This window comes from Sinocyclocheilus anshuiensis, unplaced genomic scaffold (genome assembly GCF_001515605.1).
Source record: "Sinocyclocheilus anshuiensis isolate Anshui unplaced genomic scaffold, SAMN03320099.WGS_v1.1 scaffold319, whole genome shotgun sequence".
Lineage (NCBI taxonomy): Eukaryota > Metazoa > Chordata > Actinopteri > Cypriniformes > Cyprinidae > Sinocyclocheilus > Sinocyclocheilus anshuiensis.
The window spans coordinates 2,178,438-2,194,899 of record NW_015552566.1 but is presented as its reverse complement, the minus strand read 5'-3'; the positions used below and the strand labels follow the sequence as shown (position 1 = coordinate 2,194,899).

Sequence of the window (16,462 nt, the reverse complement as noted above, 5' to 3'; positions counted from 1 at the left end):
GTTTTAGGTAGGTGTGGCTGACTCTGAACTTTCATAAAGAATATCTCTTTGGATTTGAGACTTTAGTCTTTGCAACTTTACAGATCTTCTTTATGCACCAAGAGCTTGTAACACTCCAAAGAGAAAGGAAAAATTGAAATCGCATCATATGACCCCTTTAAATATCCAATTTCATCCGAATTATATATTCAATATTAAGTTACATTAATAATTTACAAAAGGAAAAAGGTCAGTAACTGATGGTACAGATATCATGCGCTCCCACCCAAAATGCGTTCATGACAAACGTAACCCTCACCAATAGAGATGGAACGCAAGTACAGACGCTCTGCGTCATCATACTGATTCATGTCGTAGTTGTAGAGCGAGGCCAAGTGTCCCACTGACAGAGCCACCTCATAGTCCTCCTGTCCCAACAGCTGCTCCTTGATCTGAATGGCCTTGATGTGCATCTCCTCTGCCTCCTGCATTACAAATCACACCATGGAAAGGTCAGTCATCCCAAGAGCGACCTCAAAAGCACTCTGTTGAGTTTAGCTTACACAACAGAAAACAAAAACACACAGCTTGCAAAATGATCCACTATTACTTATACTACGGGTTTAAATAAGGAATAAATTAATAAGCACCTTGAATTTGCGCATGGATTGGTAGAGGCGGCCCAGGTTCCCGTAGTGTTTTGCCGTCTGAACGTTGAACTCTCCGAAAGCCTTTTTGGCCAACTGCAGGGAGGAGAGGTGCAGATCATGGGCCTCCTGCAGGAGGCGTTCCTCGGTTTCTTTGTTATGGCAATCAATGGCGATCTCCTCCAGGATTAGGGCTTGAGATGGAAGATCAGAAATACAAATTAGCTTGACGTAATGTGATTTTTCAACAAATCAAAAAAAACAAACAAAACCTAAACAAACTGAATAATGAGTGAAAAGATAATACTACTTTGAACTGTGAAGGGCCATCTTAATGTTGTCATTCCAGTAATGCAGCTGTGAATGAGAAGAGTTATGAAAGCTTTTCAAAGTGCTAGTCTCACCTTTCACCCTCTTGGATGAGGCCAGCAGCAGATGGTCTTCAGGGAGAATGTGAGTTATGATGTCTATGGCACGTTCTGCGTGGAATCTAAAAGTAAAATTCAAAGTATGAAATGGGTACATGTTATTCGATAAACACTTCCATGAAAAAAAAAAAAAAACACAGAGGACAAAGCAGTTCTACAAGAACATCATAATTGTGTAAAAGTTTAGGGCAACTACTGGTCATCTGTGTCATGGACTTCATAACACTCAAGGGACAAATAAAATGGTATAAAAGTTCATATGGGATTAGTTGCAACCAAAATACTGTTTTGTCTTGGTATGAATAGAGCAATGTGGCAGCTTGCTTTTGAAGAAGTGACTCACAACACCAATTCAATTACTCATGGTGATCTAATAAGGATGTTTGTCTTCTTTCATAAAAACAGCAACGCTATTTTGCCTCTGACCTATTACGTATTGTTCAATGCTGCCTAACGAATTTTGTTTTTGCAGCAAAGAGCCCCACAAAAGATTACAGATTTTTGTAAAAAAAAAAAATCAATATTATTTTGGTTACTTTTTTGTATTTTGGCTTATATTTTATAGCGTAATATTGTTTATTAAAATGTAAATGTCATTACTTTAAAAAATACACTTCAATTACTTATGGTCACATGAACCACCAGTTAATAATGATACTGTTGATATCTGTCTGACACACAAAACAGTTCTAGCTTCATTTCAAAACGGACAGAAATGAAGGAATTGTGGTCAAATAAATGATTAAGAAGCAAAATGCACTCCGATCGATTCTGTTCATTCAGTGAAAGATTCATTTTGAATGATTCAAACGGATAACAACAGTTTTTTTGATGATTCTTTAAAAGAACCAGCTCATGAGAGTCATCTGTCCATCAATCATCATCTGCAATTGATATGCTCTATGATTTAGAGTGTAAGAATAGTGGTGCACGAAACACTTGCACTGTCCATTTACCCACCTGACACAGATGCAATTATGGTTCAAAATGATATAAAATAATTCTTTCTCTGTAACTAATGTGCCCAGGACGGAATTGAGATACTCACAGTGCATTGTCGAATTTACCAGAGCTGTACTGATGGACGTAGGACGAATACGCCAGGTCCTCATGTGCAGTTGCAACATGAATATTCTTTCCTCCAAACACTGACTGCCGAATATCTAGTGCAGTCTGAAGGTAAAACACATCAATAACAAGTAAATCACAAATAATCTTTCAAAGAATGAGAAAATCCTTTATTTATACTTTTTGAAATTCTTGGCTCACCTGGTAAATGGCCACTGATTGACAGATATTATCCACATTTAATAGGTAAAATCCATAATCTAGTAGTGTATCTGAGTATTTTGGGTGCTTGTGCCCAAAATGTTCCCTGAAAACAAAATGTGGAAATACATAGGCATTTCACCGCTGCCAAACAGAACAACATTTCAACACCACACATGCTTAAAAAAGAAATATGCTTGATAGTGCTTACCGTGCCAAGAAGACCGCATGTTTTATCAGTTGTTCAGCTTTCCTAAACTCCCGCTTAACAACACATGCCTGCAGGGATCAATATTCATTATTTAATGGAAAAGAAGTTCACATGTATTTATAAAAACTCAAATATCTAACAATCACTGACCTTAGAGGCTTGTCTGAGAACATCAACTACTACTTTCACAGGTAAGCCAACGGTGATCTCCCTCATAGCCTCTATACACCACCTATAAGCCTGCAACACATTAGAAACACATTAAGCTGTAGAGCAGCCATTCTCCAAACTGACTTCTGGGATACTTGCAAAGGGACTTACCTCATCATAGTGGCTTTTGGCAAAGAGTAGGGCACACAGTTCTCCATACAGGGCAGCCTTATTAGCCTGATGGCCATGTTTGGCTAGTTTGTCCATGTAAGACTGGGCCAGTTTGAAAGTTTCTTCTCCCAGGTGGTATTTGCAGTTGCCATTACGCACATGAAGTAACCTGGCATACAAATTCCACAATAACACATTAATAAGATACTAATACAATTTACTCACCGTTAATATGACCATTTAGAGCTAGAAGAGACTCAAGCGGACCATTCACTCACCTCACACAACACTCCACTGCACGATACCAGTGAAGAACTTCATCGTGTAATGTGCACAGCTGGAGGCAAGACAGGAAGACTTTCTCTGCATCTCCATACCAGCCGGCATCTGATAAAAAGCCACCTGATATCCAAGCAAAGTATTATTGCAATAGCTTGTTAATACAAGCTGAAAAAGCAGAAAAGTGAGCCACATCAGTCATACCTAAAACAAAGCCAAACTGTATAGCTTTCTCTTTCACATGCGCATCTGACTCTGCGATGTATGAACATCGGCGGCTGAAAGAGTTGGCCAGAACTGAAGCGACCTTTACACCGTGGTCCATCAGAGCCTGGAAGCAGTGGTGTAGGAGGTGCCTGTGAAAGAAAATATGTACTTAGTCTTTCATAGAAGTATCAATACAGCCTTATGAAAAATAGTTTGCATGCATATATATAAAGTTGCTTTTTTAGGGTGACAGTATAGAGATGTTTCTTTAACTTCAAGCAATGTCAAATACTATTTAAAATATATATTATATTACTACTGGTGAACCAATATACTGTAGTTTTTAAATCAAAGCTAATATCTAGAAAGCAGGATGGCTGATATAATGCAAATATATGCTACACACTTTGCATATAATACACTACTGTTAAAACGTTTGTTTTTTAAAGTAATTCATTTTTATTCAACAAGGATGCATTAAATTGATTATAATTGACAGTCAAGTCTTGATACATCGTTTTAAATCTATTTTGAATACATGCTATTCTTTTTAACTATCTATTCATTAAAGAATCCTGACAAAAATGTAGCAGTTTCCACAAAATTATTAGGCAGCACAACTGTTTTCAACTTTGATCATAAGAAATGTTTCTTAAACAGCAAATCAGCATATTAGAATGATTTCTGAAGGATCATGTGACATTGAAAACTGCTGAAAATTCAGTTTCGCCATCACATGAATAAATTACATTAATAGAAAACGGTTATTTTGAAGTTGTAATATTTTACAATATTATGTTTTACTGTATCTTTGATGCAATAAATGCAGACTTGGTGAGCATTAGAAACTTCTTTCAAAAAAAATCTTACCAAGCCCAAGATACAGTATATCAATATTTAAAGTGCCCCTATTATGCCATTTTTAATGTTGCTTTAATGTTGCTAATATTGTTTTATGAGTCTCCTAAAACAGGTTTACATGCATGCAAGGTCAAAAAACACATTAGTTTTCTAAAAAAAGAGATTTAATTTTACCTAATTTCTAAATGATTCATGAACGACTCGTGCGAAGCAGTTCAAAGAATCAGTCTCTCTAAACCCCTCCTTTCCGTGAGCCCTCACTGCTGTTATTGGTCAGATGGCGCAGTCCTTTGTGATTGGTCCAGAGCCGTAGAGAGATTGGCTCTGGATTGGTCTACCGCGTACAGCGCGTGTCGGAAACGAATCGCCCATTGCCATGACGAAATGACAGCCCTGGAGACTTGTCAATACATAGAAAAGATGGTTTCGATTGTACCTTACCAATTGGAGCCGGAGTCTGATGATGAAATGGTTGAACTGGCTGATCGACAAGAGACTGATTCGCAAGCACGACTGGAGCAGGACGTTTCTCAGTGGTACTGTAAGTGTCAAGTGTTAACAAGCTTGTGGTAATTATAAGATGTGATAAAACAAATTTACTCTCACAGCGTAGGATACAGTGTCTTCTCGACATGATGTTAACCACACAGAAATGTTACTGTTTGTGGGCGGGCAAGTTGGCGACGTAGAACGTGGGCGGACATTATGCAAATGTGTTACTTCAATTTGCGCATGGATTGGTAGAGGCGGCCCAGGTTCCCATAGTGTTTTGCCGTCTGAACGTTGAACTCTCCGAAAGCTTTTTTGGCCAACTGCAGGGAGGAGAGGTGCAGATCATGGGCCTCCTGCAGGAGGCGTTCCTCGGTTTCTTTGTTATGGCAATCAATGGCGATCTCCTCCAGGATTAGGGCTTGAGATGGAAGATCAGAAATACAAATTAGCTTGACGTAATGTGATTTTTCAACAAATCAAAAAAAACAAACAAAACCTAAACAAACTGAATAATGAGTGAAAAGATAATACTACTTTGAACTGTGAAGGGCCATCTTAATGTTGTCATTCCAGTAATGCAGCTGTGAATGAGAAGAGTTATGAAAGCTTTTCAAAGTGCTAGTCTCACCTTTCACCCTCTTGGATGAGGCCAGCAGCAGATGGTCTTCAGGGAGAATGTGAGTTATGATGTCTATGGCACGTTCTGCGTGGAATCTAAAAGTAAAATTCAAAGTATGAAATGGGTACATGTTATTCGATAAACACTTCCATGAAAAAAAAAAAAAAAAACACAGAGGACAAAGCAGTTCTACAAGAACATCATAATTGTGTAAAAGTTTAGGGCAACTACTGGTCATCTGTGTCATGGACTTCATAACACTCAAGGGACAAATAAAATGGTATGAAAGTTCATATGGGATTAGTTGCAACCAAAATACTGTTTTGTCTTGGTATGAATAGAGCAATGTGGCAGCTTGCTTTTGAAGAAGTGACTCACAACACCAATTCAATTACTCATGGTGATCTAATAAGGATGTTTGTCTTCTTTCATAAAAACAGCAACGCTATTTTGCCTCTGACCTATTACGTATTGTTCAATGCTGCCTAACGAATTTTGTTTTTGCAGCAAAGAGCCCCACAAAAGATTACAGATTTTTGTAAAAAAAAAAAATCAATATTATTTTGGTTACTTTTTTGTATTTTGGCTTATATTTTATAGCGTAATATTGTTTATTAAAATGTAAATGTCATTACTTTAAAAAATACACTTCAATTACTTATGGTCACATGAACCACCAGTTAATAATGATACTGTTGATATCTGTCTGACACACAAAACAGTTCTAGCTTCATTTCAAAACGGACAGAAATGAAGGAATTGTGGTCAAATAAATGATTAAGAAGCAAAATGCACTCCGATCGATTCTGTTCATTCAGTGAAAGATTCATTTTGAATGATTCAAACGGATAACAACAGTTTTTTGGATGATTCTTTAAAAGAACCAGCTCATGAGAGTCATCTGTCCATCAATCATCATCTGCAATTGATATGCTCTATGATTTAGAGTGTAAGAATAGTGGTGCACGAAACACTTGCACTGTCCATTTACCCACCTGACACAGATGCAATTATGGTTCAAAATGATATAAAATAATTCTTTCTCTGTAACTAATGTGCCCAGGACGGAATTGAGATACTCACAGTGCATTGTCGAATTTACCAGAGCTGTACTGATGGACGTAGGACGAATACGCCAGGTCCTCATGTGCAGTTGCAACATGAATATTCTTTCCTCCAAACACTGACTGTCGAATATCTAGTGCAGTCTGAAGGTAAAACACATCAACAACAAGTAAATCACCTAGTCTTTGAAAGAATGAGAAAATGTTTTATTTATACTTGCAAAGAACCGAAAGTTTAACTAATTCTTGGCTAACCTGGTAAATGGCCACTGATTGACAGATATTATCCACATTTAATAGGTAAAATCCATAATCTAGTAGTGTATCTGAGTATTTTGGGTGCTTGTGCCCAAAATGTTCCCTGAAAACAAAATGTGGAAATACATAGGCATTTCACCGCTGCCAAACAGAACAACATTTCAACACCACACATGCTTAAAAAAGAAATATGCTTGATAGTGCTTACCGTGCCAAGAAGACCGCATGTTTTATCAGTTGTTCAGCTTTCCTAAACTCCCGCTTAACAACACATGCCTGCAGGGATCAATATTCATTATTTAATGGAAAAGAAGTTCACATGTATTTATAAAAACTCAAATATCTAACAATCACTGACCTTAGAGGCTTGTCTGAGAACATCAACTACTACTTTCACAGGTAAGCCAACGGTGATCTCCCTCATAGCCTCTATACACCACCTATAAGCCTGAAACACATCAAGCTGTAGAGCAGCCATTCTTCAAACAGACTTCTGGGATATTTGCAATGGGACTTACCTCATCATAGTGGCTTTTGGCAAAGAGTAGGGCACACAGTTCTCCATACAGGGCAGCCTTATTAGCCTGATGGCCGTGTTTGGCTAGTTTGTCCATGTAAGACTGGGCCAGTTTGAAAGTTTCTTCTCCCAGGTGGTATTTGCAGTTGCCATTACGCACATGAAGTAACCTGGCATACAAATTCCACAATAACACATTAATAAGATACTAATACAATTTACTCACCGTTAATATGACCATTTAGAGCTAGAAGAGACTCAAGCGGACCATTCACTCACCTCACACAACACTCCACTGCACGATACCAGTGAAGAACTTCATCGTGTAATGTGCACAGCTGGAGGCAAGACAGGAAGACTTTCTCTGCATCTCCATACCAGCCGGCATCTGATAAAAAGCCACCTGATATCCAAGCAAAGTATTATTGCAATAGCTTGTTAATACAAGCTGAAAAAGCAGAAAAGTGAGCCACATCAGTCATACCTAAAACAAAGCCAAACTGTATAGCTTTCTCTTTCACATGCGCATCTGACTCTGCGATGTATGAACATCGGCGGCTGAAAGAGTTGGCCAGAACTGAAGCGACCTTTACACCGTGGTCCATCAGAGCCTGGAAGCAGTGGTGTAGGAGGTGCCTGTGAAAGAAAATATGTACTTAGTCTTTCATAGAAGTATCAATACAGCCTTATGAAAAATAGTTTGCATGCATATATATAAAGTTGCTTTTTTAGGGTGACAGTATAGAGATGTTTCTTTAACTTCAAGCAATGTCAAATACTATTTAAAATATATATTATATTACTACTGGTGAACCAATATACTGTAGTTTTTAAATCAAAGCTAATATCTAGAAAGCAGGATGGCTGATATAATGCAAATATATGCTACACACTTTGCATATAATACACTACTGTTAAAACGTTTGTTTTTTAAAGTAATTCATTTTTATTCAACAAGGATGCATTAAATTGATTATAATTGACAGTCAAGTCTTGATACATCGTTTTAAATCTATTTTGAATACATGCTATTCTTTTTAACTATCTATTCATTAAAGAATCCTGACAAAAATGTAGCAGTTTCCACAAAATTATTAGGCAGCACAACTGTTTTCAACTTTGATCATAAGAAATGTTTCTTAAACAGCAAATCAGCATATTAGAATGATTTCTGAAGGATCATGTGACATTGAAAACTGCTGAAAATTCAGTTTCGCCATCACATGAATAAATTACATTAATAGAAAACGGTTATTTTGAAGTTGTAATATTTTACAATATTATGTTTTACTGTATCTTTGATGCAATAAATGCAGACTTGGTGAGCATTAGAAACTTCTTTCAAAAAAAATCTTACCAAGCCCAAGATACAGTATATCAATATTTAAAGTGCCCCTATTATGCCATTTTTAATGTTGCTTTAATGTTGCTAATATTGTTTTATGAGTCTCCTAAAACAGGTTTACATGCATGCAAGGTCAAAAAACACATTAGTTTTCTAAAAAAAGAGATTTAATTTTACCTAATTTCTAAATGATTCATGAACGACTCGTGCGAAGCAGTTCAAAGAATCAGTCTCTCTAAACCCCTCCTTTCCGTGAGCCCTCACTGCTGTTATTGGTCAGATGGCGCAGTCCTTTGTGATTGGTCCAGAGCCGTAGAGAGATTGGCTCTGGATTGGTCTACCGCGTACAGCGTGCTAATATTGTTTTACGAGTCTCCTAAAACAGGTTTACATGCATGCAAGGTCAAAAAACACATTAGTTTTCTAAAAAAAGAGATTTAATTTTACCTAATTTCTAAATGATTCATGAACGACTCGTGCGAAGCAGTTCAAAGAATCAGTCTCTCTAAACCCCTCCTTTCCGTGAGCCCTCACTGCTGTTATTGGTCAGATGGCGCAGTCCTTTGTGATTGGTCCAGAGCCGTAGAGAGATTGGCTCTGGATTGGTCTACCGCGTACAGCGCGTGTCGGAAACGAATCGCCCATTGCCATGACGAAATGACAGCCCTGGAGACTTGTCAATACATAGAAAAGATGGTTTCGATTGTACCTTACCAATTGGAGCCGGAGACTGATGATGAAACGGTTGAACTGGCTGATCGACAAGAGACTGATTCGCAAGCACGACTGGAGCAGGACGTTTCTCAGTGGTACTGTAAGTGTCAAGTGTTAACAAGCTTGTGGTAATTATAAGATGAGATAAAACAAATTTACTCTCACAGCGTAGGATACAGTGTCTTCTCGACATGATGTTAACCACACAGAAATTTTACTGTTTGTGGGCGGGCAAGTTGGCGACGTAGAACGTCGTTACTTCGTAATGTAGAGTCGTAACAGATTAAGATTCGAATTCCTGACGACTCGTTTAGGCGATTGTGAGCCGACTCTTTTTTTTGATAGACAATAACTTTATTTATCGTGCACTGTCGGCTTCACAACTTTGCAGATAGTTTATGTTCACATACAGCTACATGACACACGGCATGAAAGGTAATATTCAAAAAGGCATAATAGGGGCACTTTAACATTTAAAAAAATGAGTACAAACATGATCAAATTAGTTTCTATCACCACATAAATTACTCTACAACCAAGTCTTGTGAAGACGCCAATAAAGCCCTGCACCATACATCATGTGAGATTTTAATCATCTGCCCAAAATACACACACACTCAATCTCATTCAGCGTGGCCATAAACACATCATTAAGATATGGATTTGAGCTATATTACCTTGATAGACAGAGTAAGAGTGGACTCAGATACCTTTTGTCAGAGGCCCTGAGGACTTTAGCGAAGACCTCCAGCTCACAGAACTCCCCTCCCAGCTGACAGAGGCGGCCTTGCTGGTAAAGCTGGAACACATGAAGAAATGTGAGACTGCTGCTGACCCTATTGTACATGTGACACAAAGACAACTCAAGCTTTCCCTTGGGGGTGCCAAGAGCCAGAAAACCAGGAAAAGTAGCCATTATGAAAACAGAATGTACAATCAGGAAGAGTCTGTGCAAGACCAATAATACGTGTGCCAAAAACATTTTGTTTGTGATCTGGCACATCTGGTATCCGACACCAAATAGCCTGACTGTACAAAGCTGTGAAAAACCTAATGCAAAGATTAAATGGTTAAATTATCTTCACAATAGTGTAATTTAACCCTTACTGTTATATTTGAGGCTAAAATCTATGATCATCCGAAGTTAGCCTTTTTGACTCCAAGGCCCCAAACTGTCCACAACCATATTCAAAAGCCCCATAACTTTACCAGTATTTCTTGATTTACTGAAAAAGGATTAAGAATAAGATTTTTTTTTTTTATATTTGTGTACTTACAATTTCTATCCGAGAAAATATTTTAGAACTTGGCATAACTAGAAAAAGTATAATATAAAGTATAAAAATGGAGTAATACGTTTTATTAATGTACATTATTTTTCCACATCTAGAAATAATATTTCAGTTAAAACCAGTTAAACTCTGCGGACCCGGATACGAACAAAGTAAATTGCAGAGAGTTGTGCCTAATAGAACCTGAATTACAGATTTTCAAAAAAATACTTAGTTTTAAATCTCCAAAAGCGCCTATGTTTTTTTTGTGTTTATAGTAATATTTGAAAAGTATATAATGTTATTTATAAAGAATTACACTCATATTTTGTAGTTCAAAGGGTTTTCTTTACAATGAAACCATTTTTTTTAATTTCCTCCATTGTATGTGTGCAGGGTAAACATTTGAATTTGAGTATGTTAAATTTAGGCGAAAATACCAAAAAACGCCCTGAGCTTAAGTTAAACTTAATTTGTTAAGTCATTTCAACTACACTGACAATAAATGCAGCCCTCTCTTTGGCAATACAGAACATGTAAAAAAATTTAATCGTTCCTCAATCATTAGTCATTTGTGGACAACAAACTGTGATAGCCTTTGTATAAAAAAAACAGAAAAAGTGGGATTGGTCTAATCAAACCTCAATATCCAAAAAGGCAAATCAAATAAAAAGAGTTAAACAGGTTGCACTAAGTGGCTTCAAAACACATGAAAAAATGATTATTTGAGATAAAATAAGTAATTTGGGGGTTTCATACATAAATATATGCAGTAGCACTTAACAATAAGGTCCCATTAGTAAAACCAGTAGCTAACATTAACTAACAATAATATTTATTATTCTTTGGTAATTTTAATTAATAAAAAATAATCAACTGTTAATTTTTAGTTAATGTTAGCTCACGGTGCATTAAATAATAATAAGAGATCCAGCTAGATTTTAAATAATATATTAATAGGCTATATGTTGAAATGATCATTAAATACAATTAATATGTTTCAGAAGTATTTTTAATTTTTAGTTAATGTTAACAAAAGAGACCTTATTAAGTGTTACCATGCCTCTATTATTCGGTCTAATAAGTGTCTATTATACTGTACAGTGTTTATTAATACTTTCCACAGTGGTTGGTGACAAACCATTCAAACCACATATTCAGATGCCAGTTGTCTTATCTCGCGAAGTCGTTAGAAACACGGTTATGGTTTAAATACTCACATAACATTATAATAAACATATTACACTGGGCTCGTACCCATAAATAAGGTAAACAGGGTAAAAAGTGAGATGTCACCGTGTTATATAGTTAACTAGTCTTGACCCAGAGAGCTGTAGCTCATACAGCAGTAAGTTAGATAAGGTACATGCGAAGATAACTGGAACATAGTGTCCACTTCAACCAGCCTTCACCCAAACTGCCACACAGAAACGAGTGGACTCTCAAAACAGAAAACCTGAACGGTTAAATCGTCTGGTAGCTCGAGTCTCTCCTAACCAGCGCTCCACTGAGAGGTCGCATCAGTTTTTGTTAGCCGAGCTGCTAGTAAAAAGTGTCAGATGCCTTTGACGTTTGTTCCGCACGGAACCCATTCGCTTTCCTTCTTACCTTGTAGTACACATCAAACTGTATATTTTCAGGCAGAGAGCGGATGTCCCGTCGCGATCGGCCGTAGTTGTCGACCACGGCTGAGATAGCGGTGTTGTACAGGGTCTCAGGGATCCATTCCAGCTCCACCGCGGCCATGTTGTTTTCTTTCACTAAATCCAACCACAGCCCCCCTCTTCCACTCCTACTTTCACCTCCTTCGCTACCTGATCGAGGCAAAACTCTTTACTCTGATGCTCCTCATACACCCCTGCAGCTGGAAGCGCTTTTAGAGATCGAAACGGACTGTTATGATAGAGAACACAACCCTAAGGTTATGCTCTCATGTTTAAAGCTCATCACAGATCGAGATGCCCCGCCCACTCTATGACACTTTGGGCGATGACGTAGAGCTAGAGCTCAGCTCGCACTCAGTGAATTTCAGCGCATTTGAGCTAAAGAGTTGAAGTTACTTGAAAATTGAACGGGTATATGCCGTCTTTTTTTTCTTTAAGTATTATTATTGATTTTTATTTATTGATCTTTTCTTTTTTTTTCTATGTAATGTAAACCCATTCCTTTAATTGTGTTATCTTTTTGGATGTCTTGTTAAAGTTGTAAATGTTGCATGTTATGTCTTTAATGTCTAATAAAAATTTTAAAAAAAGCAACAAGCTTTTCTTAGAGTAATATTACAGAAGACTATAGGGATGAAAAGTAAAGCAATAAGGATGTAAGAAAAATTATATAAAAAATTATAATTAAATTATACATTTCATCATATTATTTTTAAAATAATTTTTATATAATTTTTAACTTGAAATTATATTAAACAACATTCCAAACAAACATTTTTGTTTGAAACATTTATATTATTATACATTATTATACACTCTATAATAATAAAAAAAAAAAAAAAAAAAAAAAAAAAAAGTGAACGCGCATTTGACTGTCTGTAGTTCAGTGTTTACCACGGAATAGGGCTACTTTAACACTATTGCCGCGGGTTGATGCGACCTCAATAACGTGATATTTATCCGCTGGAATGCGAATTTTACCAGGATAACCGGGTGACCCCCTCGAAAGGGATTGGGCTAGTTTTGAGTAGCAATTGTGTGAGTTTTGTTGTGAAAACCTGGCAACCCCGTTATAGTTCAAAATAACGGCCGTTGCAGTGTTGCCAAGTCCTCGGTTTCCACGCGGGTTAAGCGACCCCAATAACGTCATATTTACCCCCTGCAATGCGAATTTTACCGGGGTAAGTTTTGAGTAGCAATTGGGTGAAAACTGGCAACCCTGGGCCGCTGGGAGGACGACGGAAATCTCTCTTAATCAAATTTTGTGCCACAATTTAGCATCGATAGTTATGTGGCAGTTAGTCTACGTCTACTGGCCATCTTTATATAGGCCTACATATAAAATATATTTATTTTATGGGAAAATGGATTAAAATGATTGATAAATCCTGCACTACATTGGTCAAAACATAAAAAAGGTCAAATTAAAATGCATAAATCATTTTAAAACATTCAGCAATCAAAATGACACACGAGTGGATGACACATTATAGTGATGGGAGAAACGAAGCTTTTCGAAGCATTGAATCAATTGAACCACTTGCTTCGAAAAATGATTCGATGTTTCGAAGCACTTGAAACAGCACATGCTGGCGACACCTGCTGGTAAAAACGTTGTAAAAGCATCAAGAACTCAGACCAAACTTACAAAACAACTGGAAATGTTTTTTTTAGAAATACCATTTAAAAAAAATAAATAAATAAACACTTAAATAAAACACATACTGATAAAAAATGTATAGCCTGAATGCACTGTAAGTCGCTTTGGATAAAAGCGTCTGCTAAATGCATACATTTAATTTAATTTAAATACTATTAAATATTAGTGCTTGTGTTATGTGTTATATTTAAGTATAATCAAACCCTTAACACACAATGAACTAAATGAATTATTTAATGAATTCATTGATTTGTGTATTTTTTTTTAATTAAGTGTTTTCATTAGAGCTGTCTATAATTGCTTCGAAAAATGATTCGATGTTTCGAAGCACTTGAAACAGCACATGCTGGCGACACCTGCTGGTGAAAACGTTGTAAAAGCATCAAGAACTCAGACCAAACTTACAAAACAAATGGAAATATTTTTTTAGAAATACCATTTTTTTAAATAAATAATAAACACTTAAATACTATTAAATATTAGTGCTTGTGTTATGTGTTTTATTTAAGTATAATCAAAGCCTTAACACACAATGAACTAAATTAATTATTTAATGAATTAAGTGATTTATGTAATTTTTTTAATTAAGTGTTTTCATTAGAGCTGTCTATAAAAACCAGCAGGCAAGAGTGGTGTTATCAGTCAGGAGAAGGAGGTGGATTTAATTATATCGTAAGCTAATTTTGTTATTTTTAAGGTATGATGTGATGAATTTGATTTTACTATATAGCCATCTGTGTTAAAGGGAAATTATCTTTTGTTTAACCCTCAACATCTGGCCCTGAATTCTTTATTTTTTATAGTACAATTTCGTGGGTTTTCATGTCACATGATTAACTGGGCAACCAGAAGTGGTTCATGGGTTCACTTTGAGATCAACACCCCCTAGTGGTGAACCATCGGAGTTTCGAAACGTTTCGAAACAGTGTGAGGTAACGATGCTTCGTTTGCTAAAATCACGTGACCTGGTCGGTTTGATACGTGTGACGTCACGGACACTACGTCCATGTTTTTATACAGTCTATGGTTTGATACGCGCTCCGAAACACTGATTCGAAACAAAAGATTCACAAATGTTTCGAAACTTCGTGAAGCAGTGAACCATCACTACTTATTTAAAATAATAAAATATTGTACTCGTTTACCTGCTCGTCATGTGACCAATAACCGATATCAGAAAACAGTGAACATTGATTGAATGTGTAGTCAAATCCTTGAAATATCTCCTTAAAATTTCAGGGGATCTTAGGCTACTTCAAATTAGGTAAAAATATTAAAATAGTTTTCTAATAAATTGTAGGCTCTCTTGTTTAATATGTTTTCGCGGTTGTTTTAAGTAGCCTATGCGTCATTCTGCAGTTTAGAGAACATATTAACTCAATAGACAATGGCAAAATATTATTATTTTGCATTGATAAAAATATATTTCAGAATACAACAGAGATGCAAAGAGATGTTCCTTCCCTTGTGAGAGACTTGAAGTTTGCTCGTGGGCATCACCTTGGCTAGTAAAATACATTTTGCAGCAGCATAAGAAAATTCTTTAAAATCTCAGTTCTTGTTGTATGTAACACCTTTGTAGGTGAGAAATTAGCATTTTAGCCTAGTGAAATTAAATGAATGGATGCCATTAGTCTGAATGTTATTTCTCTGACTAGATCTCAACCGGTCTCCCTCATATAATGTGGGTTGAGTATTCTTTTGTGCCGCTGATAGTATCATGCATCCGATCGTAGGCCTATATCTCATTAGTATAATTGTAACCATTATTTCTCATTATTTTGAATGAAGTACTTGAAAATAATTTTACAATATGGCAAGTTAAAATGGTTAATCAGTTAAGCAAAAATCACAAATTATCCCATCCACCTGAATAATTGTGTTAGACCATAGTGCACTATGAATAAAATATACAAAAGTACATATAATAATATAATAAGCTCAAAAGCAATTACAAGTACAAAACAAAATATAATTTGGCTGATTTGTGAGCATTTTAAACATCGATGATCACTTAAAATTGCAAACTTATTTTTCAAATGTGTCACTATAATTGTCAGGTAATTTTATAAAGAAGAAAAGGTCCTCACAAGTGTAGTCAAACTTGTGTACCAACACATGTACAGTGCTATATATGATGGAATTTAGAAACTAAACAAAAACAGCTGGCAAAAGGTCAAGGCATTAGATAGTGATCTAATTAAGAAGACCATGACCCCAAGATCAAGACTGGTACCTGTGTTATTTTAGTATTATTTATATAATATTTACATTTTTATTAACACGAATTAGCATTTTATTAAAATGAGAAAAAAAACATTACTTTTTTATTTTCAGTTTTTATTGAAATTTTATTTTAATTATTGTGTCATTTTGTTATGTGCTTTTGCCATTTTTATTAGTTTTATAGCCATTTTAGTTATTTTTATTTAGTTATTTATTTATTTGTCAGTTAGTAATTCCAGTGCTTCAAATGAAATATATTTTATTGATATTGTAAATAAGCTTTTATTTTATTTTATTTTAATTATTGTGTAATTGTATTTTGTGCTTTTTGTCTTTTTATTATGTGTTTTTGTTTTTTTAAATATTGAATTATCTAATATATTTATTTATTTATTAATAGTTATTAATATATTTATGAATCTATTTTTAT

At 35.8% G+C, this 16,462-nt stretch overlaps 1 protein-coding gene across 1 annotated transcript in view; it reads right to left on the bottom strand.

Annotated features, from left to right (window-relative positions):
- Positions 1-12,443, bottom strand: part of LOC107664905 (amyloid protein-binding protein 2-like) — a 15,745-nt gene extending 3,302 nt beyond the window's left edge. The window contains exons 1-21 of the mRNA XM_016455590.1: positions 12,091-12,443; positions 9,922-10,010; positions 7,637-7,788; positions 7,432-7,555; positions 7,154-7,322; positions 6,994-7,083; positions 6,844-6,911; positions 6,633-6,738; positions 6,397-6,521; positions 5,323-5,408; positions 4,923-5,112; positions 3,339-3,490; positions 3,134-3,257; positions 2,856-3,024; positions 2,685-2,774; positions 2,535-2,602; positions 2,324-2,429; positions 2,103-2,227; positions 1,031-1,116; positions 630-820; positions 299-464 (exon numbers count right to left, since the gene is read on the bottom strand). Coding sequence (XP_016311076.1) covers positions 299-464; positions 630-820; positions 1,031-1,116; positions 2,103-2,227; positions 2,324-2,429; positions 2,535-2,602; positions 2,685-2,774; positions 2,856-3,024; positions 3,134-3,257; positions 3,339-3,490; positions 4,923-5,112; positions 5,323-5,408; positions 6,397-6,521; positions 6,633-6,738; positions 6,844-6,911; positions 6,994-7,083; positions 7,154-7,322; positions 7,432-7,555; positions 7,637-7,788; positions 9,922-10,010; positions 12,091-12,228 — 2,614 coding nt within the window. The 5' untranslated portion in view covers positions 12,229-12,443. The remainder of the gene's footprint in view (positions 1-298; positions 465-629; positions 821-1,030; positions 1,117-2,102; positions 2,228-2,323; positions 2,430-2,534; positions 2,603-2,684; positions 2,775-2,855; positions 3,025-3,133; positions 3,258-3,338; positions 3,491-4,922; positions 5,113-5,322; positions 5,409-6,396; positions 6,522-6,632; positions 6,739-6,843; positions 6,912-6,993; positions 7,084-7,153; positions 7,323-7,431; positions 7,556-7,636; positions 7,789-9,921; positions 10,011-12,090) is intronic.
- Positions 12,444-16,462: the final 4,019 nt, after the last annotated feature.